Here is a 27,827-nt window from a genome sequence, read left to right on the forward strand (position 1 = left end):
TGGATTCTTCAAAAATTTTAATTTGTTCTGGCGATGAAACTAAAGCTGCACAAGGACTTAAGTCCTCAGGCTAGGCAAGACCTTGTGGCCTTGGAGGAAGCCTCCAGGTGCGGACAGGAGGCAGTAAGACGGGCTCTTGGTGGGAAAGAGATGAGCCACACAGATGAACTATGGGAAGGTGTTTCCGCCCAAGCAATGAGCAGGTGAGGAGGGACTGCCCCAGGCTTAACCTGGTGCTTAACAAGAAAAAAATGCTCTTCCCTTCAATTATTAGGGAGAAGTCTGGGGGCTAGGGTGGGGGGCAGGTTGCTTATTGCTTGCCCCTCCATGGACCTACAGGATCTGAGAGCAGAGGAAGAGGATGGAACAGGCTAGTAGGACAAGAGTGAGAAGAGGAAGTCACACAGTCTTCTGGGTCAAGGAGTCAAACCCTGGGCTTGGCCTTCAGCCCTCCAGGGCCAGAACAGCATCTCTTCCTTCTGAAGAGGTCGCCTGAGCTCCCAGGATGGAATGTCAGCTTCCCGGCCTCTGATCACTGGCTGCCAGGATTCCCTTGTCTCAGAAGTCCTGGAGCAGTAATGAAGGTTTCTCTCCAGGAATTTCTTTCCCAGTGAGTAAGTGGCCAACCAACCTGGCAGAAATGTCTTTTCTACCCAGTCTGCACTCAGGAGAGTGGGAATGTGGCCAGCCCTCGAGAAGGGCCCCCGCCGGGGCTCACGTGTCCTGGGATGGAGAACGTGCGCATTCTTCAGAGGCTCAGAACTCCCAGTCGTCCACCTCTAGCTCTTCCAGGTTCGTTACCAGGCCAAAGATTCCGCTGTGGTCCTGAGGCTGGCTGCCCTCAAAATTGGTGATGGGGGTGACAGGGCGTAGTAACTCAGGCAAAGCCTCTGAGGCGCGTCGCTTGATCTGAGGGAGGAGAGACAGGTGGGGGTGGATCCTGTTGCTCTGACTCCCAGGACACCGTGGGGCAAGTGGCCCTATGACAGCTGGTCTGTTAGAGCCAAAAATCTCTATGAGAGGAAAGAGCAGCACCTTTAAAGCGTTTCAGAAACATGGCCATTTCTCTGATTCAAAGGGAGGAGGAGAGAATATATCTAGGGACCCCGAAGCTAAGGGAGTACAAGGTAGTTAGAAGCACAGGCAAGAAAAAAAACCCAGGGAACCCTGGAAAAGTGCTATTGTACCTGCTTGAAGAAAGAATGGTTCAGGAGGGTGCTGGCACTTGGTCTGTAGAGAAAGGGGAAGAGAGACTAGGGTCACTCCTGTGCCCCAGACTTCCAAAATCCTGCTGCTTACATCTCATCCTCAAGCATCCTCTACTTCTTCCCTCAGCCCTCTAAGAAACGACAGCCAAGCTGGCTTCTAAGTCTCTGGCCACAGGGGCTCAGGACTCCTCCGGGAACCCAGCCCTTTATAGGACAGATGCATCCTCCCAAACTCTACCTTCAATGCCCCAGCTCCACCCCCCCACCCACCCTCCCATGCTCCCCTGAAAGCCCACTCCTAGCCCAGAGGAAATACCTTACGTCAGGGTTGCGTTGAAGGCACTGCTCCACAAAGTGGTGGAAGTGAGGGGAAAAGGTGCGGTGATAGGGGTGGGATGGCGAGTCGCCATTGGAGGTCCTGGGGGTGCTTGTGGCCAGGCTGTCACTCAGGCCAGAGTTGGCTGCTGAGCGTGAAGTGCTCATGGTCAGCTCCTCAGCGGGGATGGTGCTAGTGTCCAGCAGGCAGGGCACTGTGCCATTCAGCTTCTCCAGCAGCATCTGGGGAGGACAGAGCCAGGATCCAGGCTGGAGGGGGGCCCCTGGGAAGTCTATAGAATAGTTTCTTCACAAATATACTTTTCCCAATATACAAAAGTGGCTTGGGGGAGTAGAAAAAAGAGAAGCGGGATAAGTCTAATTTTCCCAAAGGAATGCTGGCCACTGGCTGAGCAGCCATACCCTAGCTAGGCCAAAGGGAAGGGGAGAAGGCCTACAAAGATGCAACCTCCCGACCGTGGCTGCAAGGAAGGGGGTCCCAGTCTCCTCTCCTGTTTCTAAGACATTATCACATCCTTTGAACTGTACGGCCTTCAACCCAGAGTGAAGGCGGCCATCAGGTCATTTTCTTTGGCACTCAGCCCATTTGTTGTACCCAGGGTCTGAAGGGGTGCGTATGTGGCACCCGCCCTGCCCCGCCCTGGGCTATCACGGTGGCGGGCTGCATGGGAGCAGTGCACTCAGGAGCAGGCTCAGCTGGGGTGGCCGTGCCGAAGTCCTCGGTCCACATGTGCAAAACTAGCCCCGCTTTAAGGACTGCTGTCCTTAGGGTTGTCCTTGTGAACTTCCAAGCCAGAAACCTGGAAGTTTCTCTAGAGCTGTGCTGCCTAATATGGTAGCCACCAGTCACATATAGCTGTTTATACTTAATTTAAATTTAGCTTACAATTCAGTTGCTCAATTCAGGCCACACTGTAAGTGCTCAATAGCCACAGGTGGCTAGTGGCCACCGTACTGGGCAGCACAGATAAGGGACTCCTATGAGCTCAGAAAGTGCTACTGGACCGTGCTATTTCTGGACCCGTATCTCTTGTTCACTTCGCATAGCCCTTTACCTTTCCTGAGCACCTTTCTGTGACTGTCTTAGATTTTTCTATATTCCTTACCTAGGTTTCTATACCCTCCTAACTAGTCTGCTAGTCTAATCTACCTGCTGTAATGATCTTTCTAAAATTATGTATCTGAAGCTATCACTTTTGGGCTTAAAAGCCACCAGCAGTTTTCCAAATGCTTTGGGATGGGAACCAAATGCCCTAGCATGGCACACAAAGCCCTTGGCTTCCTTTTCCAGCCACATCACTGAGAAGCCCCCTCGAAGCACTTGCACTTCAGCTATTGGTAACTACTGCCATTCCCCAGATCCTATCCTTTCTTGACTCTGAGTCTTTGCACATGGTGTTCCCTCTGTCTACAAGTTTCCTTCCTAGTTTCTATTCTTCACACAGTTAATTCCTATTTGCCTTCAAGGGTCAAATGTCACATCCTCCCAGAAGTCTCCGTGGGCCCCCTGCTCTGCAGTCTCCCCCTCTGGCCATTCTCTAGCTGCCCCTCTTCCCATAGGGCCATCTGTGGATTCAAGGAAGAGGCTTGCTCAGAGCCTACCCCCACACCCTCCCAGTTCTAGATCATGCTCCAGGTACTTAGGACTCAGATAATCCTTGCCCAAATGTCCCAAGTCTGCTTCCTGGACTTGATAAGGCTTGGATAAGCCTCTCCCCTAGTCTGTCACCCAAAGGTACACAGTATCACTGACTGTGTGTGCCAAGCAGTGGCCAAAGAGTAGTTATTATAAGGGGCATGAAAAGAAATTGAACTTGTCGGTGAGAGGTCCCCAAGGTATTGACCAGAATGTGAGAACCCAGAACCTGAGAAGTTTGAGAACTACAAGTTAGAAACTGGCCTTCCAAGTATTTAGCAAGGTAGGAGGACACAATATATTTTATAAATTTATAAAAATGTGTTTGCTTGATTTATACATCTAAATAGACACGTGCAGGGGATCCCTGGGTGGCTCAGCGGTTTAGCGCCTGTCTTTGGCCCAGGGCGTGATTCTGGAGTCCTGGGATCAAGTCCTGTGTCGGACTCCCTGCATGGAGCCTGCTTCTCCCTCTGCCTGTGTCTCTGCCTCTCTCTCTCTCTCTCTCTCTCTCTCTCGCTGTCTCTCATGAATAAATAAATAAAATCTTAAAAAAAAAATAGACACATGCCATGTGGGCTTTCCCTTGTATTCCTGCCCCAGGCCCTACAACAGGGGCTGTCCCCCCGGGGTTCCCTCCCACAGAGGGGTAAGGCATGCGGAGGGAGGTGTGAGGGCAAGAAGGAAACTAGGCTGCAGGCTCACCTGGGTGGCGGGCATATCCTTAAAGGGGACATGGCCATTGGCCAGCTCACAGGCTGTGATTCCCACACTGTAGATGTCAGACTTGGCATCGTAACCCTGAAGATTCTAAGTCAGGAGAAAAAAAGCCACAGATCACTCCATTTGTAGCCTTGGTTGTTCTTAGAAGAGAAGGGCATGGAGTGACATCCCAGGAGAGGAAAAGAATGCCTGTCTCAAGTATGGCCCATTCTCCTTGCCTGAACTACTGAAGAATAGCTGATATTTTAAAGGAATGAATGTCTGATGTTGTATAGCAAGCAGGAAGAAATGTGGGACCCCATGCTCCTGCTTAGTGGAGGGATGTGGCGAGCACCAAGTATTTCCAGAATGTTCACTCTTCTTGGAAGATGGGAAGGTCTCTGAAGGGAGTTGAAATAGCATTAGGTCCAGTTTGGGGCCCCACAGAGGGGAAAAAAACACCATCTGCAATGGGCACGTAATGCCCACACTGAGCAGGAACCCTTCCCTCTGGAACCCTGCACTCCACTCAGAAGCAAAGCACCGCCCGATCCCAGGAAATTTCAGAAGGTTCCCTCAGGAAACTCAGGTTGGTGAGGGATGGGGGCTCCTTGGGACTCAGTCCACAGACCTGCTGGAGGACCTCCGGGCTGAGCCACGGCAGAACCTTGACACTGTACTTGGGAAAGTCGTGGACCACACGCTGCCGTTGCCCATGGCTGATCATGCTGAGGTTGCTGCGTAAACCAGACAGGTAGACCTTCCCATCGGAGGAGATCAGAATGTGGCTGGCTTTGACACTCCTGGGAGGATGGGGTTGGAGAGAGGGTGTCACGGGGCAGCAGGAGCCCCTTACGCCACAGACCTTTGATCTTCACATACTAGCTCCAGGCAGCTCTCTCCCTGGCAGTGTTTGGGTGTGTGTTTTGCATGTGTATATGTACATGCTATATACATAAACATGTATTTGTATATAACACATGCATGATAAAAGAGAAAATAGCATGACCCAATTTACGAATCACCTGACTTTAAAACTTACTTATATTTTGTTAAAGTTCTCTTTTATGCTCACAGACCAATGCTTTCCCTACCATCTACTGCTTTGAATCTGTACTTTTTGTTTGCAGGTGTTCTTGTAAACTGTAGCAGGGTTCTATATGTATATATTTTCAATTTACTATCTCATTCTTCCTTCACCTCTCAGTGCTGTTTGGAAGATCCAGCTGTGCTGCCACCTGTCTACAATCAACCTTTGCTCCCAACTGCCACCTGTACCCTGGGGTGGGATCTAACACTTTTACTCATCCATTGTCCCAGGAAGGAGCACTGACACTGCTTCTAACCACCATGAACGTGAATGATGACATCCACATATGTCCCCTGAAGGGGTCTGTGTGAGGGTTTCTTGGGAGCGTACACCCAGAGCAGCATCGATGGTCCTAGTCCCGAGTGACCCTGATCATGTCAGGCCATCTTCCACTACGCTGATAAGAGAACTCACCTCCTTACCACACTGGGCCTCATTCAGCCTCCAAATTACAGCAGTCTCAGGTATAGAGTGACGTCCTCCTGTTTTTATTTGCTCTTCTAATTATTGTTAGCTTTGAGTGTCTGTTCATATGACACTTAGGACTCAGGTAATCCTTGCCCAAATGTCCCAAGTCTGCTTCCTGGACTTGATAAGGCCTGGATAAGCCTCTTCCCTAGTCTGTCTCCCTTGGGTTTCTTCTTTATAAACTTCAAACCCTTTGCTCTTTTTTCTATTCTTTCCTATTTCTTTCTTACTCATTCACAGGATTTCCTTGTTACAGATCTCCTGTGTGTTTTAGACAAAGCTTACTCTTACATGCTGTTACCCATTTCTTAATTTTGTTCATGGTGTCCTTTATTAGAGAGAGACCTTTAATCTTGATGTAATCAAATCCATCATTTTTTTTTTTTGTCTTATGTTTTGTGCTTCTAAAATACCTAGAAGCCTCGGGTCATAAAACTATTTCCTTCTAAGTCTGTAGTTTTATATTAGACATTTTGACATTAGACATGGATTATTAGACATACTCAATCTGAAGTGCCCCTTTGTATGTGGAGTTAGGGAGGGGCCCAGTTTCCTTATCTTCCCTACCGTGAGCTGCTTTTCTGAGCACCCTGCCTTCCCCTCAGCCTCGCAGCATAGGGCTGACTTGGGGGCACATACGCCAGTTTGGGTGCTCCAAGGAAGGGAGGGGGAGTGGGGTGCAGGGGTCCATGTCAGATGTTCTTCTCACACGGTACTTAGGACCAAGCCGCTCAGGACAGATAAAGGCAGCACTGACAGACAAAATGCTCTACCAAGTCAGAGGCAAGGACCAGGGCCCAAGCCTTGGTTTAAACTCTGACTTTGCCAGCTTCAATCAACCTTCCACCGTTTATCTGAGGGCTTCCAGGCACAGACCCCTGCTCTGGTGATGGACAGTTATAGTTATGTCGAAGAATGCACCTGTGTACGTATCCCATGTGGTGGATATAGTCCAGGGCCTTGAGCACCCCCTGCAGGATGTAAGCAATCGCCAGTTCATTCATGCCATCCATGAAGTGCGTGCAGATGAGATCCTTTGCAGAACCTGAAGAACACAATTGTGGGGACAGAGGGGAAGGGTAACAGAGAAGGAAACCACACATGAGCCAGCTGATGATGGTGCTCTCAGAACACCTCTCTGCCAGGACCCCGTCCCACTCACCATATGCCATGAATGATGTGACAACCCACAGCTCATTGTCTGCAATAAAGGTGGCTCGATATGGCAGGATATTGGGATGGCTGAAGAGTTTAGAGACATGAAGCTCCCCCTGAAAGCAATGGTAAGTGGAAGTCAGAATCAAGGGGCGCTGAAGAAGGACGCTCAATATGGAAGTGGCAGCAGGAATAATATGGGGACTTTGTTCTCCCTGGAGCACTGCTGAGCATCCTGGGAGCAGCCTAGGCGGGTGGTCACCTGTAGGAGACACGTCAGGCTCCGCTGTCTCCGCAGGGAAGCCAGCACTGCTCTGCCAGCTTCTGCCCCAGTTTGGCTCCACCAGCCAATCTTAAAGAGCCTTGAGAAAGATTCTCCACCAACAGAGAAACTGCTAACAACATCACAGAAGGTCCCAGCTCATCACCTCGGAAACAATGAGAACCAACTGTTGACTGAAGACAGGAAGTAGTAAGCCTAGCTCGACTTCAAGGACTAAGTCATAGAACTCCTTTTTAAGGTAAGAAAACAAAAAATGTTTTCCTCTTATAAAGGAAAATGTTGTAATCGATAGAACAAAGAAACAAAGCATCAGAGAGCAAACAATAACTACTAGATATTCGAAGGTACTTCTCCAGCAACCTGGGATTGAGAGAGCAGCTACAGAAAGTGTCAGACCTAAGGGATTTTAAAATGAATTTACACAAAAGAACTACAGAAACTCTGGGGGTCTCGCCTCTGGGACAGGGGCTAAGGCCAAAAAGGCAATAGCTACTACTTATCCACTACTCCAAAGAATTAAAACAAGAACCCTCAAGTCCAACATGCTCTAGAATAAACTCAGATATCTATCTTCCCAAATCACTAAGCTGGAGCTGACTTCTTGTTCCCTCCTCAGACCCACAAAACTACTCTGACCATAAGAGTGGGTAGTAGAGCACCATCAGATGAGCATGAATTCAGAGACACGTTATGAATGAAGTAGGAGGAGAGGCTGCAAGCCACCGCTGAGAATACACTGACCCGAGCCCTGAATCTTAGGAGTTCACAGTGCAAGCCTGTGACATGGAAGGAGAGTCTAGTCCCCGGTCAGCTACTGGATCTGTGGGCTCTCCGTGTTTAACAAGAAGGCAGCAATGTGCTTCTCCAGCAGAAAGGAAACTCGGACAAACAGGACAAGAGCTAGAAGATGGCTGTCATGGGAGAGCAGGCTGCCCTCAACCTGGAACAAGACTGCACTTGTCTGCCACTTGAATCTCTCTACAAGTGATAGAGAGTGTGTGACTATGGGCAAGTTACTTAGCCTCTCTGAATAATAAATAAATGAATCAGTGAGCCACAAAAGAGTCTTTGGAGAAGAGGAGGGGACTCTAAATTGGCCTGAGAAGCATTATAGAATCCTTAGTGCCAAATGCCCACAATTCTTAAGAACTTCTGCAACCTCTTGGTTAGGTCCACCTTCATTTTCTGCCAGTTACTTTCAGAAGACAGATGTAATAGATGCCTTGTGATTACTACTGAAACAAAGAGCCCACCCTTCAAGCGTCCCATTCATGCTTTATTACCTGCAAGAACGTCACCATCTCATTGGAACAAGCTTCCAGGTTAATCCTCCGTACTGTCACATACTCCCCTGTTGGTTTGTACCTTGCTAGATTCACTGTCATCAGGTCCTCAAATCCTTTGCCTAAAAGAAAAGGGGAATGCCATGAACAAGGACAACAGCATCAAAGGTTGCCTTAAAGAGATTTGATTTAAAAAGAAAATTCAAGTTAAAACTGTCACTACTGGGCACCTGTGTGGTTCAGTCAGTTAAGCGTCTGCCTTTGGCTCAGGTTCCTGGGATCAAGTCCCGATTTAGTCTCCCTGCTCAGTGGAGAGCCTGCTTCTCCCTCTCTCTCTGCCCCTACTCAGGCTCTCTCTCTCTCTCTCTCTCTCTCTCTCTCTCTCTCTCGTTGCTCTCAAATAAATTCTTAAAAAAAAAAAAAAGCTGTCACTACTGTTACCCTCGTGGCTGACATTTCTTGATTTGTCTCCTCTCCATTCCTTCTCAGCCAACCATTTGAACTGACTATGGCCCAGGACATCAGAAGCATACAGCCAAAAAGAAAAAATTGAAAAAGAGCTTCTCTCCTGATAACATAATCTCTTTTCCCATACCTGGAAGCAAAGCAAAGCAAAGCAAAGGATACCCACAAATGGCTGCTTGGTCACCCTGAATCCTGCTAACTAGCTGACAGCCTTTGGCACACACTCATCTGGGGATGCAGAGAAGACCGTGGCAGTGCCCTGGAGCCTGAAAATGGCAGTTCCTGGACTTTACCTATGACGGTGAGTAGCTCATAGCGCCCTCCCTCTGGCAGGAAGCTACTCATGATCTCCTGTTTAGAGAGGGATGCTATCGACTCTGAGCTCGCCTCATTGGTCTAAAGAAAAAGAAAAATAGGTTAATAAGAGAAAACTGGGTGTGGGATGGGAGTAGGCAGGTGGTAACTCAGACCCCTCAGGAGACTGGCATCTAAACATGCAAATTCTGACTCTGGGTCAAAGAAATTTTTCCAGCACTATCTGATGAGAAATGTAAAACATCAGATGTTCAGTGTAGTCACCAGCACTAACATCAGAGCCCGTAAGTATGAGCACTGTCGATGAATGGGGGTGGGGGACAGGGCCAGTTCCAGTCAACTGTTGATTTGCTTGTCCTTTCCAACAACTGGCTCACTTGTTAAAAACTATGAAATTCTTAACTGGGGAAAGATGTCTGGAGAAAGGCATATTTAGAAAACAGAAGGGGGATGGAGATGTAGAGGTGGGGAGGGTTCTCTTGAGTTTCCTGCTCCACTGGGGTCCTATGTGAAGGTCCTGACCACAAGATTCCAAAGGTCACATGTTGAATCTTGCTACAGGGAAAATGTGGCCATAAGAAGTCCTCTCTTTAGCAAACCAAAAGCCCAGACCAATTATTCTCTGACATTTCCAACTGAAGCAAAAAATAACAAAAAAACAAAGAACAGCCAACACACAAGGCTGCAGGGCAAGGATCAGAGCTGTCAGGTCTCAGCCATGATCCCAGGCAGCGGAAGTAACCTGCTTCCTCATTCCTGCTGCAAATGAAGCTGGACTCCAGCCAATTAGGATGTGGGCATCATAACTCTGGCTTCTGAGGTCCAGCAAAAGGGGGCCCAGCAAAATTGATGGCAGACCAATAGCTCTTCCTTTAGCTCAAAAGGCTGTTTCTTTCTCCCAGACCTACATTTATTTGCATGATTTAGGGGCCATGTTTTTCTTTCTTTTGGATTCTCTTTCTTCAGATGTGTGTCCTATTGAAATGGAGAACCTTAGGCCAGCTCAAATGTCATAAGCTATATACCTAAACCTGAGCTCAAGTTATGAAAAAGTCTTTGTGAACACACGAAAGGCCCCAGACTCAGTGCAAGCCCGAAGAGAGTGAATTGAGAATGTTCTGACATGGTGGTACCACCTTGCTGGGTGTCCCTGACATTTTAAGCACATCTGGTTTCAGAAGAGTGCACGCTGCCAATGGGGAAAGAAACCAAGTGTGGTTCTTCCTTTTGCACCACTTACTAGAACAGTAAGAGGAATCTAGTCAAGCAAAAGAAAGCCCTGTCAGCACATTTCTAATTTAACTTTTACATATTTCTAAGACTCATCTATATTGTTGTATTTAGCCATGCTATACACACATGTTGTGTAATAGTCATCTTGTTTATCCATTTTAGTGTTGATGGGCTTTTTGGGTAGTTTTCAGTTCTGCTATCATGAACTGTGCTATTAGAAACCCATCTGAATGTGTCTCCTGATGTATACATAGAGCTATTCGAAAGCTTATAACCAGAAATTGAATTGTTAGGTTACCAAGTAAATGAACAATCAACTTTACAAGATAATGTAAAATTTTCCAAAGTGGTTATACTAATCAATACTCCCTCCAGCATTATATGTATGTTCTCATTGACCCATTTTCCTCTATTACTAAATCAGATTAATTTTTGCCAATGTCATTGTGGATTTGATTTACATTTCCTTGATTACTAATAAAGTTGAACATCTTTTTTCACATATTTATTGGCCATGTGGGTTTCTCCCAGGTGAAATTGCCTCTTTCTGCCTCTTGTCCATTTTTCTACTGGGTTGTTTTAATGCAGGATTTCCCCCAAAGTAGGCCCCCTGGAACACTGATCTTGGCAGCTAATGCACAGGAACAGCTTACACATCAAATTAAATGAGAAAATGCAGCATCCTCTCTCTCATTGGAGAATTATAAGGCATGCTCGCATAAAAGGCTTTAAGTTCCTTTAAGTTTTGTAGTAAGGAAACTTAACTGTTTAACCCAAGCATTTTCCAAATCTACTGATCCAGAGAACCTTTTATACCTTGCACCTGTTCAATTTTGGAAAAGGTAACGTGGGAAAGGCTATCTTAAGTAAAATATATAGTTTAATGCAAAGACTATAGGCTCAGGGGCCAGAGAGAGGCAGAACTTGAACTCAGGTCTATCACTTGCTCTGTGACCCTGGGCAAGTCACTCTCAACTCTTGGATCTCCATTATCTCATTAGTGGAATAATTTCCAGTTTATAGGGTTGTTGTGACAATTAAATGAGATGAAATATGTAACGAGTTTAGCACTACCTGTGAATTCTACTCTTCTCCCTCTTTTGCTGCCTATTGTTTGGTCACTCTCCTGTTCAAAAATGAGATGGAACAGAGAAAACAGAAGAGCTCGATCAATAGTTAAGCTTGGTTTGATTTTGGTTCTTATAGTTATCTGTGTTTTCAAATGCTCTGAAAACAAATTCTAGGATCATTTATAGCCAGTGTAACTTGACACAGTCTGATCTTCAGAATAATCCTAAGATACTGGGTACTACATCCCAAGTGCCTCAGACAGGTGAGAGATACTAAGGGACAAAACTTGAGCAAAAAGTACAAACCAGGAGCCCTGAAATTGCAACTAACCATTTGTTTAGAGCTGACAAGCTGCAGGCTAAGTTAGTCTTGAGTCCCATCTCCTTAACTTTATACCTCTCATCGCCTACACGTATTCTTGTTCTCTTGCAGATCCTATTTTCTCAAGTATCAATCTACTCCTCAATAAAATCAGTGTCATCAGTTAACACAAAACCCAGGGGCTGACTTCTGGATCCTAAGTCCCTACTCTGGCCTGTGAGTAGCCACATGATTCGGCCCCTGCCTACTTCTAAAGACTTCATCCCTTACCACATCCATGACTTGCTATACTTGACCCCTATGAACAGGCATACTTCAGTCTTAGGAAGCTCATGCCAGCAGTCCCTTTGTTTGGAACATTCCTGCCCTACTCTTTTCCTGCCTCCTGCCCCTGCCCATTTTCTAATAGCTGCTTTTTCCTTATCACTGAGGTCTCAACTTAAACATCTGAAGACTGAACAAAGTAAAGCAGCTTCTAGTCACTTGATTCTATCATCTTGCTTTACTTTCCTCACAGAAAGTTATCATTGCAGTTCCTTGGTCTGTTGCCTGTCTCCTCTACTAGAATGCAAGCTCCCTGAGGGCATGGACCTTGTCTGTCTGGTCGCCGAGGTGTTGCCCAATGCCTACAATGATGCTGGCACTTACAAAGATCATTTAAGCAAAGTTTGAACTGAGAAGGTTTCCTGCCCATGACCTTGTCATTTCCATGAGCTGAAGAGGAAAGCAGAGTACATATACCAGCTAGTTCCACCAGAGACAGAGTTCAACTTAATGACCTACACTGGAAACACCAGTCCTCATAGTACCTCATGGTAGATCACTTGTTACTACGGGCTCTTTATAGATCATAATCTGGTACCTGCCTTTGAGAAAGTATTGCATTTTTTAGCAATATAGTCCCAATGAGAACAAATCCAAAACTACTAAATATTTTAAGGTATTCTCTGATTTCCAGGCAAACTCCTGAATATTTCTCTAATTTGAAAAAAGACTATGAAGGACAGGTGGAGTTGTGAGATTAAATGCTTATTAAGTGCATTTTAAATAACTCTCTTGGGAAAAACTACTGAGATAACTTTTTTTATGACCTATGTCCCTCTTCCTTGCTATGAGTACACAGAAGACATACTGTCTAGTAGGCTACAAACTAAAGACACACTTGTTGACCATAGGTAGGAAATGATGCAATAGACTACTGGTATGATTAAGCAGTAACCTGGCAAATATTTCTACTATCTTTGTTGACTACGGAAAACTACTCAAAAGTGTTAGTTTTAGGAAATACATTCTTTAGGTAATTGGGAATGTGAGTTCTTGGCAATGGGGAATTGCATGAGATGAACTAGTCTAGTGGTTGCCGTCCCCATCTCACTGGCAATGATCCTAACACTGCCAATTAACTACTTTGTGGATGTTCTATAGGTCTGAACTCAGAGAGAAACCAACCGTTATTTAGGAAAACAAACAATTTAACAAGGACAATATTTTGAAAGGAAGAGGTCTGGTCTGATAGTGCCACAAAAGAGGGGGTTAGATCAGTATACTGCTTCTGAGTTACAAAAGGCCAAAATTCAGATGGAAAAGGATGAAATGTTCAGTCCATTCTCTTTAAACACAGCATGGCATAGTTGTATTAGTGTGATGTATCATCTCAAATTGTCTAGAGAAACTAATTCTAGCATAGCTTCTTAGTTTCCCCTGCCATGAAAAGCATTTTATTCCTTTTGAAGCATTTGAAAAATACATAAGGTACTGATAGAAATAACCATGAAATAACTTTGTTTAAAGAGTTTAAAACCAAGTATAACAGAACACACAAAGACAATGCTAAATCCACCCCCCCACACAGGTTTCACACAGGATAATTCTTGGCATAATACCGGCAGCTGTGAAAATATAAAAATTTTATATAATGGGCATTCTGTTCTGGGAAAATAGTTAACTGATGGTACAGGGAATGGTTTTTGGTCTGCTGACTGGAAAATATTTAGATCTGATGGAGAGGTGCTCCTTATTAGCAGACTAGATAGATAAGCAAAGCCAAAGCCTCAAAGAGTAATTCCTAGTCAATGTCACCATCCTTCAACTGTGGGACTGCCTGCAATAGGTACAGATGTCTGTCATCTGGAAAGAATAAGAAGTCTATTTAGAAAAGGGCTCTTTATCCTCTCTCTTTATAAGACACTGATTCACAGTATCAAAAACAGCATGGTACACTGTGTACATCTGGTGTTACTCTGGTAAAATAAACTACAAGAGTAGGAAGCAGGGTGAGAGTCTTTCAACTTTTGCCAATAAAAAAAAATACACCTTCTGTTTTGTGCTTTTTAGTGTGAGGTTTTGTTTTTAAGGTAGGAGATTTCAGGTATTGCCTATCATCTTGGTAGAGCTCTGTATTATCTCTGTGGACTGAAATCGATTAGTAATAGACCAAAGATGGAAAATTTAGCACCACTAGCCACTAAAAAGATAACCACATCTTAGACTGTTGAAACTTTGGTTTTTTTTGGATGGGGTGGTGGGTGACTGGTAGGGTGGGGAAGGGGAGGAGACCTTCATCCTCAAGAGAGACAAGTGCCTTGAGACTTTTTTAGCTCCCAAAGTACACATCGAAATCTTTCCAGGGTGAAACCTGAATTTCTACAAGCAAAAGAATTATACTACAAATAAAATTCAATGAGATAAGCTGAAACATCAAATGATAAGCCAACAAAAAACACAGATTTCCACAAGAAATCATCCACATGCAACAGCCAGAGTGCTAGAGCCTAGAAAGTCACTTACTTTTCTCCGAGCGTCACCCGGAGGCTGCTCTGGAGTAGAAAAATTGATTTTTGGCATTTTGTTTTGTAGCAGAAGACACATCCACATTCAGAACAGCAGTTACAGCACTTAGAACTACATTTATTTATAGAAACCACTTAAGAGTCATTATAATAAAAAGTGCCCACAGTGCTACATATGAACACACACATGTACACACAGAAGGAGAGGCCTACAGTAAAAACTCTACACATGGATGGGGTTTTAAACATGGGTCTATGGCTCTTCAAAACATGGCAAGGCTACTATTCTATGGGTATTTTTTGGCGAGTATAACTCAGCTACTATAATTCTAGTCTTACATTTACTTTCCATCAGCACACAGTGTTACGTTCAATAGGCTGGTTTCAGTCTTATACTGTGAACAGAACATTCATTATAAAGTTATAGAGATGGTTGGCTATTTCCCAGAGAGTGCAGGGACTAGAAAACAGACTTTAAAAGAAAAGGGCAAAAAGGTTTTAATACAGCAACATGTATATGTAGGACCATTACTTGGTTAGATTCTCCAGTCACACACATTCTATTCTGAATATAAATAAAGCAAGGGCTTTTTAGCACTCTGCAACTCTATGTGAAAACAAATAAAACAAAGGACAACGGAGATAACTTTCTGCCCTTAAATCAGACAAATTCTGTATCTGTCCTTTTTATTGTCATCATTCTAGGAAAGTGAGGAAAATCATCAAAGTCGATTTTTAACTGGAAAGTATTAGAATGATCACACATTTCCAAATATCTTAATTAGAATTCAGAGCATCCAACAGTATTGTTAGAGGAAACCAGCTACAGAGTAAATTAGCTTCAATTTGTCAAAATAAGATTATTATTATTATTTTTTGGCTTTGGACATCAGTTTTCTGGTATACAAATGGCAGGTGCAGTTACTTAAAATAATCTGTTAAAGGTAAGAAGCCAAGTGAATGGATTAAAGGAAATCAAGTGCATTCTTGCAGAGGAGGAGGCAAATTCCAAGTTGTATAAAACTTGATAGTATAGGCTTCATCACACTGTAAACAATACAGAATAACCCCTTCACTCTCCTTAGGTCAGAGACTAGGAAATTGTCAAAAGACTGCCAAAGATCCTACACTCAAGACGCTGAAACCAAAATCCTTAATTCAATTCACACATACTGGAATATTTTTAACTAATTAATTGTAAACTGGACTTCCAACTCAATTTTTATAAATGCCAATGCTTACTTTTAAACCATGGTATTCCCGTTAATGAGGAGAAGAAAAGGAGAGATTCTACCTTTCCTCTTAATTAACAGTGAAGTTTGCTCTTTCCAGTATAAATTATTCATATATACACAAACATAAACATAGTGAAAACAGGACCAGAACATAGTATTTTTTTCCACTAGCTTTTCCTTTACTGTGCAGCTAATTTTTATTCTTCGGAATTAAGACAAAAATAACTCATCATTTTTCTAAACTCTCATTTGTCTAAAATATAATGCTACAAAGTTAACAAATAATCCTCCTCTGGAAAGTTTCTGAGTGGTATTAGGGCAAATAAATGAACAGGTGTCACCTAGTAACTAAGAAGTCTCCGCTCTCAATCTTAAGTCTAAACTGAGGGCATTTTGCTTGGATCAGTCAACCAATGCACTCAATCTGAGAATCTGTTTCTTTAACTATAGTTGCTGAAGAGCACGTCTTGGTATTCAGACACAAAGAATGGGGTTCTACTACTATTTTTATAGAAAAGAATTTTCTTTGCCTTTAAGATCGCAGTTCTCAAAAAGGCTGAATTCTAAAAGAATCAAAGGCAAGTGTCCAGCCCTATTAAACTTCAAAATTGCAAGGCTATGACTTCCAAAATCAGCATGTGGATTTTATAACAGGAAGTTAGTTAATATTTTTCTTCCTGATAGAGTTTTTCCTTAGTTTTCTTAAGTGTCATAATTTCTACCATGAAAAGATGAGTCAACTAGATTGATCAGTAAAACCAGAACTTCTTTATCATTGCTACTACTTTTATCCTTACTATAATTTTATTTTTAAAATCTTCAGGGGTAGAAGCTTTTAAACACCTAGTTTTTTCCTTTAAAAATATGTCTTTCAACTGGATGAATACTTAGAAATAAAAATGCCTTTACGTAAATACTGACTTTCTAACAATCAAAACAGGCCAAGGTCAACTGCCAGATGAGTCCTCAAATCTTTGGAAACCATGGATTCAAAATGGAGCCAAACAAATAGAACAACTATAGTTTACACTTGCCCTTAAAATTGCTAATTTCTGGAAATTAGTTTAGTCAACAAGAGTACTGACATTTATCCTGAAGTGATGGCTAAATGCCAAGTACTTACCTCCAAATAGCTCCAAATCTCTTAAGCCCTCAACAATGAACTTCTCCGAGACCCACCGCTAAAGAGGAAAACCCCAAAGAGAATTAGTATTTCTTCCAAGCCACAAAAAATTAGCTATCAGCCATTAAACAAACAAACTACAAAAACAAAATCATATGGTAGAGTTAAGATGCATTTCTATGGAAAAGTTTTAAAAAGAATCCTGATTTAAAATAAACTGAAAACAATAGGTTAATTCCTTTCTCTATTCTTTTTTTGTCTAATCTGATAAATAATCCTTAAATCTGACAGAGAGATGAGAAAAATATAGTACTGGCACTATAATAATAAAGTTTTTTGTCCTTCCTATACATAAAACTATCTTCTGGTTCTGTCTTACTCATTCAATGGCTATCTATTACAGATGCTTTGGGTTGTGAATGCCAATATGAAAAATGCTACTGGAATTCATAATATGGAAAATAGGGATGAAACAGTTTTTCACAAGCCACTGTTAATTTATAAAAGAAAACAGTAAGCTGCAATTCTTTCATCCACTAGGATTTCTAAAGACATCAATCACCACTTACATTTTCTACCAGGTTTACAAGGACACTCTAACTTTACCAGTCATGGTTCACTTTACTATCCTATTTCAAATGAGTATTGGATTTCATTAATACTGATCAGTTGTCTGGTTTCACATGAATCAGGCTAGGATGAAACAGAAAAGAAGCTCGTATGTAAAAGTAATGGAATCAAGATTGAATTTCACTTAAGGACTAGTGTTCAAGTTTGGCTTGGGGCATTCTTTCTACCAGGCAGGGTTCAGGCTAAGGAGAGATTCTGTTTTTCCTCTTAATTAACAGTGAAGTTTGCTCTTTCCAGTATAAATTATTCTTATATACACAAACATAAGAAAAAATATTAAGTAACATTCAGAATTAAGTTGTGTAATACAGGTTAAGAACTAGAACTATAACATCATTCTATCCTTCTCTATATCAATTGTTTTCTAAATTAAAAAAAAGAACAACCAAAATAAAAAAGTTGGTATAAAAAATATGCACTGTATCACAAAATAGAATGTACTTTAATATTTAAAGAGAGTGGTATGTTCAAAAAAGTTGGTATAAAAAATATGCACTGTATCACAAAATAGAATGTACTTTAATATTTAAAGAGAGTGGTATGTTCATGTGTCCTATACCACTTCTGCCTTGTTACAAAATTTTAAAATAATCACTACTGCATTTAGAAATTAAATACCTGATAATAAATAAAATACAATGCTGTTTTATGAAGTCATGGAAGCTTATAAAGAACCTAAATCTAGTATTTGTTCTTGAGATCATTTTAGCTGGTGAAGTTTTCAAGTGTAATAACATTTTTTACATTCAAAGAGTCTTCAATTAAAACCTTTTATTAATACTTAGGAAGTGTTCCAATAATTACAATTTGATACTGATTTTTAAAACACACAAACTCATTGAAAATACATAGGAAATAGGCAGCTTATTAGTCATTACATATCAATAGTGAAAAGGGCCATCAATTTATTTAATATTGTATGAGTAATATTCATAAAATAAGCCACCATTTCTTCTCTATCAGACAAGCTGATGGGTATATTTAGTGTCTCTGGTCAGCCTCTGCCTGCAAGCTTTTTTCTCAGGAGTAGAGGCTGCAATATCTCTTTACTTTCTACATGCCTCACTTCCATAGGATTCTGAGCATCACATAAAAAAAAAAAAAAAAACCCACCTACAATATCTGCCAAAATACATTGCTTTATAGAAAATAAAAATAGTAAAGCCAGAAGAATAGAAACACTCACCCTAATTCGCTCTGGTTTACTTACAAGAAAAGACATGAGTTCCTAATGTGTAGACCTACTTCAATGTCAAAAATTTCAAAAATTTAAACCTAAAAGAAAAATAGAAACAGGTTGAATTAGTCATATCTCCCTTTATAAAAATATCTTTTGATTAACAAAACTTACTATGAGTCTATCATTCAAAGCACTGTACTAGACCTATAAATTTCTAGATTGTAAGATTGGTTTAGAGAACCTTTCAGTGGCAATAAAACTGGATGTACTCTCGCCAAGTACATTCAGAAATACTGCAATCTCTATTAGAAAAGACAGGTTTGTTATTAGATGGTTTTCTTCTTTAATTTTTAAATTTATCTTGACCCAACTCCCCTCTGATCCTTTCCCAGAAGCAATTACCTTCAATTCTTTGGCTGTTTACCCTGCTTTTTATTATTATTCTTAATGTTTGTATGGCCATGACTTACCCATTTCAGACATTTATCTACTATCTTTCGACTGCCGTAGATAAAGACTAAGCTCTCCTACATCACCTTCGTGGACCCTACTTTTCTGCCTTCATTCTCCCAACATAATTCTGGCATAATGTTCAATTAAGTCAACAGTCCACATTTACATTTTTATGACTATGGAAACATGGTTCAGAGCTGAGGCAAAGACAACCATGTCTGTTTTCTTGTACACCATTTGTTTTCCTAGAGTTAATAACTCATTTTTCCCCTTGTTTGGTTTCCCATATAGCTATTACTAACTTTTTGCAAGAACTACATCTCTGCTATTTATCTAATCAATATATTTTACCATACATTCAAACTCATCCATTCCAATTTTTCCCTAGAGACTGCCTTTCTATGGCCCTCCATCCTCCTGCTGCAATCCAGACTAATTCTAGGCCAGTTGCACTTAGCCATTTTTTTTTTTAAGATTTTATTTTGGGGGGCCTCTGGGTGGCTCAGTTGGTTAGGCATTTGCCTTCAGCTCGGGTCATGACCCCAGGGTCTGGTAAGTGAGCCTGGTGTCCAGCTCCCTGCTCAGCAGGGAACCTGCTCCTTCCTTTCTCTGCCTATTGCTCCCCTGTCAAATAAATAAATAAAATCTTACTTTTTTTTTTTTTTTTTTTTTTTTTTTTACTTTTTAAATAACCTCTACACCCAATGTGGGGATCAAACTCATGACCCCGAGATAAAGAGTTGCATGCTCTACCAACTGAGCCAGTCAGGCTCCCCTATCTTAGCCTTATTAGTGTGGAAATTTGGACCTTCCAATTCTGGGAAATATTCTTGTATTATTTCTTTCTTTTTTTTAAGATTTTATTTATGTATTCATGAGAGACACACAGAGAGAGAGAGAGAGAGAGAGGCAGAGACACAGGCAGAGGGAGAAGCAGGCCCCATGCAAGGAGCCCGATGTGGGACTCCATCCTGGGACTCCAGGATCACACCCAGGGCGGAAGGCAGGCGCTAAACCACTGAGCCACCCAGGGATCCCTCTTGCATTATTTATTTGATAATTTTGTCTCCTCCGCTTTCTCTGTTTTTCATGTTATAGTATAGAATTCCTAAAAGAAACATACTTCTAGGGCAGCTCCAGAGGCGCAGCGGTTTAGCGCCACCTGCAGCCTGGGGTGTGATCCTGGAGACCCGGGACTGAGTCCTACGTGGGGCTCCCTGCCTGGAACCTGCTTCTCACTCTGTCTGTCTCTCTCCCTCTCTCTTTATTGCCCATGAATAAATAAATTAATTAATTAAAAAAAAAGAAACATACTTCTTGAATTATCTAGAATTAATTTATACTTGTTTTACTCCCATTTTACAATTTTACTTTCCAAGAGATTTCTTCAATTTTATTTTCTAACCCTTCTACTAATTTTTAAATTTTGGTTACACACTTACAAGAGCTTTTGCCATTTCTGAAATATATCTTTTTTAATATCATCCTGATCTTGTTTTATGTTTGCCTATTGAAAATTCTATCTAGAATGGCTAAAAGCATAATGTATCATGACCAAGTAGGGTTTATCTCAGGAACTAAAGACTGTTTTAACATTAAAAAGTGAATCAGAAAAAAAAAAAAAAAGGGAATCAGTGTATACCAAACTTTGTCTGAAGTTGTTTGCAAATAAAAAAACAACCAATTTTAAGGAATTAAAAAAATGGTGGGGTGGGGAGAAAAAAAATGAACTCTTGATCTCAGGGTCATGAGTTTAAGCCCCATGTTGGACACAGAGCTTACTTAAAAAAAAAAAAAAAAGAATCAATGTAATTTTACCAGAGTAACTGAGTAAACAATAAAAAAATATATAATCATCTCAACAGATGGAGAAAAAGCAACTGAAAAAAATTCAATACCAATTCATGATTAAAAAAAAAACCAACTAGGAATAGTCAAATAGGAATAGAACAGGAATAGAATTTACCAACTCAACTTGGTATAAGATATGTATGAATAGTACACCTGGGTGGCTCAGTCAGCTGGGTGTCAGACTCTTGATTGCGGCTCGGGTCATGATTTCAGGGTCAAATCAAGCCCTGCATTGGGCTCCACACTGAGTGCAGAGTCTGGTTCTCCCTCTCCCTCTGCTGTTCCTCCCACTTGCACTCTCTCTTAAATAAATAAAATCTTTAAAAATAATAGAGATATGTATGAAAAATGTATAGTTAACATCATACCTAATAGTAAAAATAATTAGTGACTTTCCTCTAAGAACAGAAGCAAAACAAGAATGTCTGCTCTTATCAATTCTGTTCATCACTGTACTAGTGTTTTGACCAATGCAAAAAAGAAAAAAAAGAAACAAACAGCATACAGATTGGAAAGGAAGGTGTAAAACTTTTCATTCATAGACAACATTATTGTGTATGTAGAAAAGTCTAAGTATTCTACAAAAAAATATTAGACCTAAAAAAATGAATTTAGAAAGGTCAGTTACAAAATCCAATTATGGTGGGCGGGGGCTGGGGGTGACTGGGTGACGGGCACTGAGGTGGGCACTTGACAGGATGAGCACTGGGTGTTATTCTATATGTTGGCAAATTGAACACCAATAAAAAATAAATTTATTGGGATCCCTGGGTGGCGCAGCGGTTTGGCGCCTGCCTTTGGCCCAGGGCGCGATCCTGGAGACCCGGGATCGAATCCCACGTCGGGCTCCTGGTGCATGGAGCCTGCTTCTCCCTGTCTGCGTCTCTGCCTCTCTCTCTCTCTCTCTCTCTCTCTCTCTCTATCATAAATTTAAAAAAATTTAAAAAAATAAATTTATTAAAAAAAAACCAATTATGTTTCTATGTACTAGCAATGAACAATTAGAAAATGAAATTTAGAAAAATGAAAGTACCTACAATTCCAACAAAAACATAAATTAGGAATATTTTTAAAAAATTATGAATAAGAACCTGTATGTTTAAGATTACAAAACAGTGCTAAGAGGTATTAAACATAAGATAAGTAAGACATGCTATGTTCATAGACTGGAAGACTCAATATTGTGAAGAGGTCAACTCCCTCCAAATTGATCTATAGATTCAGTGCAATCCCATCAAAATCCCAGAAGACTTCTTAAAAGAGATTCATAAGCTGATTTTAAAATTCATATGGAAATACAAGAAACTTAAAGTAACCAAAATGATTTTGAAAAAGAACAAAGAAGACTTACATTTTCTGATTTCCAGACTTACTTTAATGTTATAGTAATCAAGACAGTGTACTTTGGTCTAAGGATAGACAAATGGATAAATGAAACAGAATAGAGAATCCAGAAATAGATCCATGCATGTATGGTCAATTAATTTTCAAGAGAGGGACCAGAGCAATTCCATGGGGGAAAAATAATTTAGATACAACTTAATATCTAATTAGAAAAAGTGAGCTTGGGATCCCTGGGTGGCGCAGTGGTTTAGCGCCTGCCTTTGGCCCAGGGCGCGATCCTGGAGACCCAGGATCGAATCCCACGTCAGGCTCCCTGCATGGAGCCTGCTTCTCCCTCTGCCTATGTCTCTGCCTCTCTCTCTCTATCTCTGTGTAACTATCATAAATAAATAAAATTAAAAAAAAAAAGAAAAAAAAAGAAAAAGTGAGCTTTCACCTCTACCTTATATGATACATAAAAATTAACTTGAAATGGATCACAGAACTAAAGAAAAAGTTAAAACTACCAAATAAAACAAAGGAGAAAATCTTCATGATGTTGGGATAAATAAAATTTTTTTAAAAAAAGAACATTAAGAACATGAAGTAAAAAAAAAAAGAAAAATATGGTAAATTAAACTTTTTGAGAATTAAAAACTTCTGGCTTCAAAAGACACCACTAAGAAAATAAACAAGTTGGGAGGAAACTCTGTGTGTGTGTGTGTGTGTGTCATGCGAGCATGCACATGTGTCTACAAAACAATCTATATACAGAATATTTAAAGAACTTCTACAACTCAGTAAGACAACTCAATTTAAAAAATGGGCAACAGATATGAACAGAAGATATAGGAATGGTCACTAAGCACATGAAATGATGCTCAGTATCATTTGTCATCAGGGAAATGTATATAAAGCCACAATGAGATACCACTACACACACCTACCAAAATGGCTAAAAATGGCTAAAAATAAAGACCGACAATACCAAGTGTTGACAAGGATACCTACCAACAGAAACTCAAACATTGCTGATGGAGATGCAAACTAGTCTAACAACCGCTTTGGAAAACAGTTTAGTTTCCCATGACCCAATTAAGTCTGCTTTAGGTAGTCTATTCAAGAGAAATAAAAACATATGTTCACATAGACTGGTACATGAATATTCATAACAGCAATGTTCACAATGGTGAACCTGGAAACAATCCAAATGTCCATCAACTCATAAGTAAAAAAAAAAAAAAACAAAATGTGGAATACTACTCGGCAATAAAAAGGAACAAACTACTGATACAATCATATCATGTTAAGTGAAAGTCAGATATAAATCTACATATTGTTTCCATATACATGAAATTCCAGAAAAAGTAAAAATATGACACAAAGCAGGTCATTGGTTGCCTGGGACCAAGGGTGAGATGAGGGACTAAATTCAAAGAGACACATAAGAACTTTCTGGGTGATGGAAATTTCTGTACCTTGATTGCATAGTAGTTACAGAAATGTATCTGTTGAAACTCAACAAACCATACATTTAATGTAGGTGTGTTTTATTGTAGGTATATTATCTCTCAACAAAAATTATTTTAAAAGTAAAATGACTAAAATAAATAATCAGAAATACCTTTGAAGAATCTAGAAAAAATTCCTGCCACATTTCTCTTCTTTTTTTTTAGGTGGGTTGGAGTTTTGAGGGATTGTGGTAGTATATAGTATAGCAATGGGAATACACACTTAATCAGGTACATAGAGTTCTTGGAATCCTTTGAACTGCTTATAGAAATCAAAGCAATGGTTTTTAATTGAGGGGAGAGAGACCTTTCGAAATCACCTATAGATTTTTATCAAATTGCATTTATCCTCACCCCTATCCTAATCTTCTCATAGAAGATCATCACCATGTTGAGAATCATTTATCCTGGCATGAAATAGTAAAAATATTGACTAAATTTGAAAAATAAAAAGATTATTAGAGTGCAAATTAATAACATTAAACACAAAGCATTGTACAAAAGAAACAAGAGGAAACAGGATCCATATCCATTTGTAGTCTATAACAGAAAGAAAATAGAATATTAACGTAGATAAAAAGATGATTGTTATCTGCAGAACTGTCCAGCTCTGGAAAATACTGGAAATAGAAAATAAAGTCAATCCCTAAACACCATATAAATTAATATAACAAACCTAAGAACTGGTCCTAGACTACCACATCAACAGCTTCATTAATTATCTGAACATTAGTTCTCAACCCAGGATGTGTTTCAAATTTCAAATTAGTTCTCAACCCAGGATGTGTTTCAACCCAGGATGTTCAAACTCCCACCTTCAAAAATTTTTAATTCGGCAAGGTCTGGGGAATGCACAAGCAGAAATGGGCAAGCCCTTACAGTGTTCAGGAAAAGGGAAGATGGTTACTATAAGCTGAGATAGACCTGGATAGTTTTATTGAAGGGGTGGGGCTTCAATGTCAAATAGGAGGAATTCCAAGCATGAAATAGTAGTAGCTACTGATTTTTAGTGCTTACTTTGTTTTGTCCACACATGTATCTCCCAGTTTCTAGAATAGTGCCTACCTGTCATAGAGTAGGCACTCAGTAATGTTGATTGACCCAAAGTACCGAGAAGTATGTTAGCACTTTGCATATTTTCTCCACTTAATGTGAGGCCAGTTATAGAAGCACAACTAACTCCAGATAAATGAGAACAATGAAGAGGCCTTATATGCATCGATTTTCTTCAGGCACTAGGAAGCCACTGTAGGTTTTGAACAGAATGGTGACAAACACAAAACAGTGGTCTAAGATAGTGTCTCTCAAACTTTATTGTGCATTCAAATAAATTGAGGATCTTATTAAAAGTGCAGGTTTTGATTTAGAAGGTCTGGAGCGGGGCCTGGTACTTCTAATAAACTCCCAGATGATGATTATGTCGCTGATCTGTGGACGATCGTACTAATGTTTGAGAAGCCTTGTTCTAGAAATATTCTAAGGAATATTAATCTGCAAAGGGATGGGAGAAGGGGAGGTGAAAAATCCTCAGAGAAAGGAATTCCAGTTAGAACACAATTATATGGGCCATATTTGGTGTGATAAGAGTTGTAGCAGAGGGAACGTTAAGAAACAGATGGATAGGAAATGAAGGGAAAATAAAGAAATTATATTTAATTAGTAAGGACATCATAAGTCATCTAGCCCATCCTCCACCCTTCAGAGGAACAGCTTTCACAAACTCCTGGATGTAAGATTATTTAGCCTCTGCTTGAAAACTTCCCCAGCCAGACTTACTACCTTATCGGGAACCTATTCTACTGTAGACAACTCTGATGACTCCGATTTTTTTTTTCCCCAAGTAACTGGGAAAGAACAGTGTGTCAGCGACAAAACAGGAAACTCAGAGGTAGAAGCGGTTCTAGTGGAAAGATGAGTTCGAGTTTTTAAATCATGTTGAGGTTGAGAAAATAGTTATGTATCTCAAGTGAGAAGATATAGCAGTTGGTTAGAAAAGTAAGACTGATGCTTAAGAGACACATTAGAGATGACTATGTGGGCCTGGGAGATAGCAGCCAAAGCTATACAAGTGACAAATGCACTGAAAAAAAATGCGGAGAGAAAAGCAGAAGGCTGGGAAGCAAGCCTTGGGATAGGTCTATATTGAGGACGTCATACCTGAGGGCAGGTAGGAAATGGAGTCCAAAGAAAAAATTAAAGATTTTTTCTTCCCCTCTTGGACCACCTTTGCTCTCTTGGCCTTGTTACCTTTAACCTGTCGTTCCTTACTACTCATCTCAGGTGTCTTGTGCTACAGAAGTCCTAACTGCCGCCCCCCCCCCTCCCCTTCCCCTACCTGTTAGGTGTCAGCCTCCATATTCAACCCTCACACTTACCACAATGCTAATTGCCAATGCATCTTGTTCACTATTGCATTACCAGGGGCTATTGTGCCCAACATATGAGATGGGCACTCCCGTATCTGTTAAACTGTTAATTGCAAAAATAATAAAAGCAGCAAGCATTTATGGTGAACTTACGAGGTGCAAGGATCTGTGCTAAACGCTTCACACAGATCAGCTCACAATAAGTACTATCTTCCTGATTTTACAGATCAGGAACTTAAAAGCTCAGAGAGGTTAAATGCCCAAAATTACACGGGCAAGTGGCAGAGGACCAGTTAGATCTGCTCCAAAGCCTGTGCTCCAGCAACCACAGTGATTATAGAGTAGTCCAGGGGAAAGTGTCTACAAAGATACAATGATGACTGACTGAGAAGACATCACCTGATTTGACAGTGCTGCTGACCAGATGCCAAATAGTACAGAAAAGAATTAATTCACCTTGATTTATTATTTTTTCCCTTTTCCCCTATTTTTGTCACTGTTTTTCTAAATTTCATCCAGGTTCGGTTACAACTACAAACACTAACATCTGAGTCACAATACCCTAAGAAACCTGTTTGAAGGGTGAGGGAATAGACTTAAGTTCAGCACTGTAACGAATGGCTGAGTATGCTCCTGGCCTAAGGCAGGTAACCAAATGAGACCCAGTTTCTTCAATTCTCAGGAATAAGAAACAATCTTGGGTGTCTTTCAACAGCATGAATCAGTCAAAGAACTGTCCTAATGCCTCAAATACATACTGGAATATGGTTCTACTTCAACAGGTATTATACAGTAAGAAAAAGGACCAATTCGAACGGCTTTTCCTTTTTGGGGAAAGTCAAGTTAGAATATGCTAGGTTATCTTAAAAGAAGGCTGGGCAGAAAAATTAGTCCCCCATTTCCTGGAAACTGGAACAATTTTATTTAACCACTCTCCTTTCCTCGCGCTCACTTCCCTACCCCCACCGCCCATCTCCACCCCTAATCTACTGTGGGCACCCAAACATTCTTGGAAAACAAGACAACAACTGGAAGCTCTTTGTTTTTGCTGATTCAGGGAGTCCCCTAAATCTCTCTCCTAAGGGGGCTTGATTCGCTGCCGGCCCAGCCTGGGAGAGATGGGAATTGGGGTGGTGGGATGGGACAGGAGGTCAGCACAGGATCGGCCGCCTCTTTGGACAGGACAAACTGACACCTGGGCCCCAAGCTCCCCACCTAGGAGTCAGGGGGAAGATGGGTACGGAAAACAGGCGCTCGCCCCTCTCGCCCGGCATCTCCGCTCCAGGGTCTCCCAGGCAGGCCCAAGCCTACTCTGCTCTCAGGCTGCAGCCCCTCGTTGCGGGAATCGAGGAGGACTGGGTGCAAAGGGGCCCGTGGAGGGCGAGGGGGGGCCGGGATGGCCGATCTGACGAAGGCCCGCCCCGGAGGAGATGGAATCGGCGTCAGGGCGAGAAGGGACTGGTCCCTGGAGCGCACCAGGCGGCCCCGCCAGCCCGGTACCTGGTCCTGGAGTTAGCAAGCAGTCCCGACCCCGTCTCAGCTCCGCCTCCTTAGTTTAGGGCCGCGCCGCCAGGCCGGTTGCTGGGGGTGGGGGGAGGTACGCAACGTGCCATGCGCAGTAGCGGGACCCGGGGAGGGCTGGAGAGCTCCGCCCCGCCCCGCCCCGGCTCCACCCCCGAGCGGGTAAGGAAGCCCCGCCCCCGTCCCGCCCCCGCACCCCCGGCTCTGCGCGCGGGGGGCTGCGCCTCAGCGCGTCCGGCGTCTCGCCAGCGGCGCGGGGCTCCGGCGGCAGGTTCTCGG

The 27,827-nt window shown here is 41.7% G+C and overlaps 1 protein-coding gene across 3 annotated transcripts; it reads right to left on the minus strand.

Annotated features, from left to right (window-relative positions):
• Positions 1–27,631, minus strand: STRADA (STE20 related adaptor alpha). Of its 3 annotated transcripts, XM_055330669.1 has the most exons (13): positions 27,528–27,631; positions 18,530–18,618; positions 16,714–16,771; positions 14,354–14,382; positions 8,920–9,022; positions 8,162–8,283; positions 6,603–6,711; positions 6,362–6,485; positions 4,514–4,685; positions 3,886–3,990; positions 1,525–1,766; positions 1,188–1,230; positions 1–909 (listed from the first exon to the last, which is right to left on the minus strand). In XM_055330669.1, the coding sequence occupies exons 2-13, from the start codon at positions 18,563–18,565 to the stop codon at positions 757–759; spliced, it is 1,296 nt and encodes a 431-aa protein (XP_055186644.1). In that variant the 5' UTR covers positions 18,566–18,618; positions 27,528–27,631; the 3' UTR covers positions 1–756. The 3 variants fall into 3 exon arrangements, with proteins under 3 accessions (XP_055186644.1, XP_055186638.1, XP_055186630.1); XM_055330663.1 differs by lacking the exon at positions 14,354–14,382 and having other exon boundaries at positions 18,554–18,618; positions 27,528–27,630; XM_055330655.1 differs by lacking the exon at positions 14,354–14,382 and having other exon boundaries at positions 27,528–27,630.
• Between the last annotated feature and the right edge of the window lie 196 nt (positions 27,632–27,827).

The sequence above is a fragment of the Nyctereutes procyonoides genome, unplaced genomic scaffold (assembly GCF_905146905.1).
Source record: "Nyctereutes procyonoides isolate TBG_1078 unplaced genomic scaffold, NYPRO_anot_genome, whole genome shotgun sequence".
In the NCBI taxonomy this organism is placed as follows: domain Eukaryota; kingdom Metazoa; phylum Chordata; class Mammalia; order Carnivora; family Canidae; genus Nyctereutes; species Nyctereutes procyonoides.

Excerpts from the sequence above, each read along its gene's own strand:
- STRADA (XM_055330669.1), bottom strand. The coding sequence starts at position 18,565 with ATGTCTTTTCTTGTAAGTAAACCAGAGCGAATTAGG. Across the intron at positions 8,284-8,919 it reads TGAGCTACTCACCGTCATAG|GCAAAGGATTTGAGGACCTG; the intron begins GTAAAGTCCAGG and ends CTTTTCTTTTAG. Across the intron at positions 1,767-3,885 it reads AGGATATGCCCGCCACCCAG|ATGCTGCTGGAGAAGCTGAA; the intron begins GTGAGCCTGCAG and ends TGTCCTCCCCAG.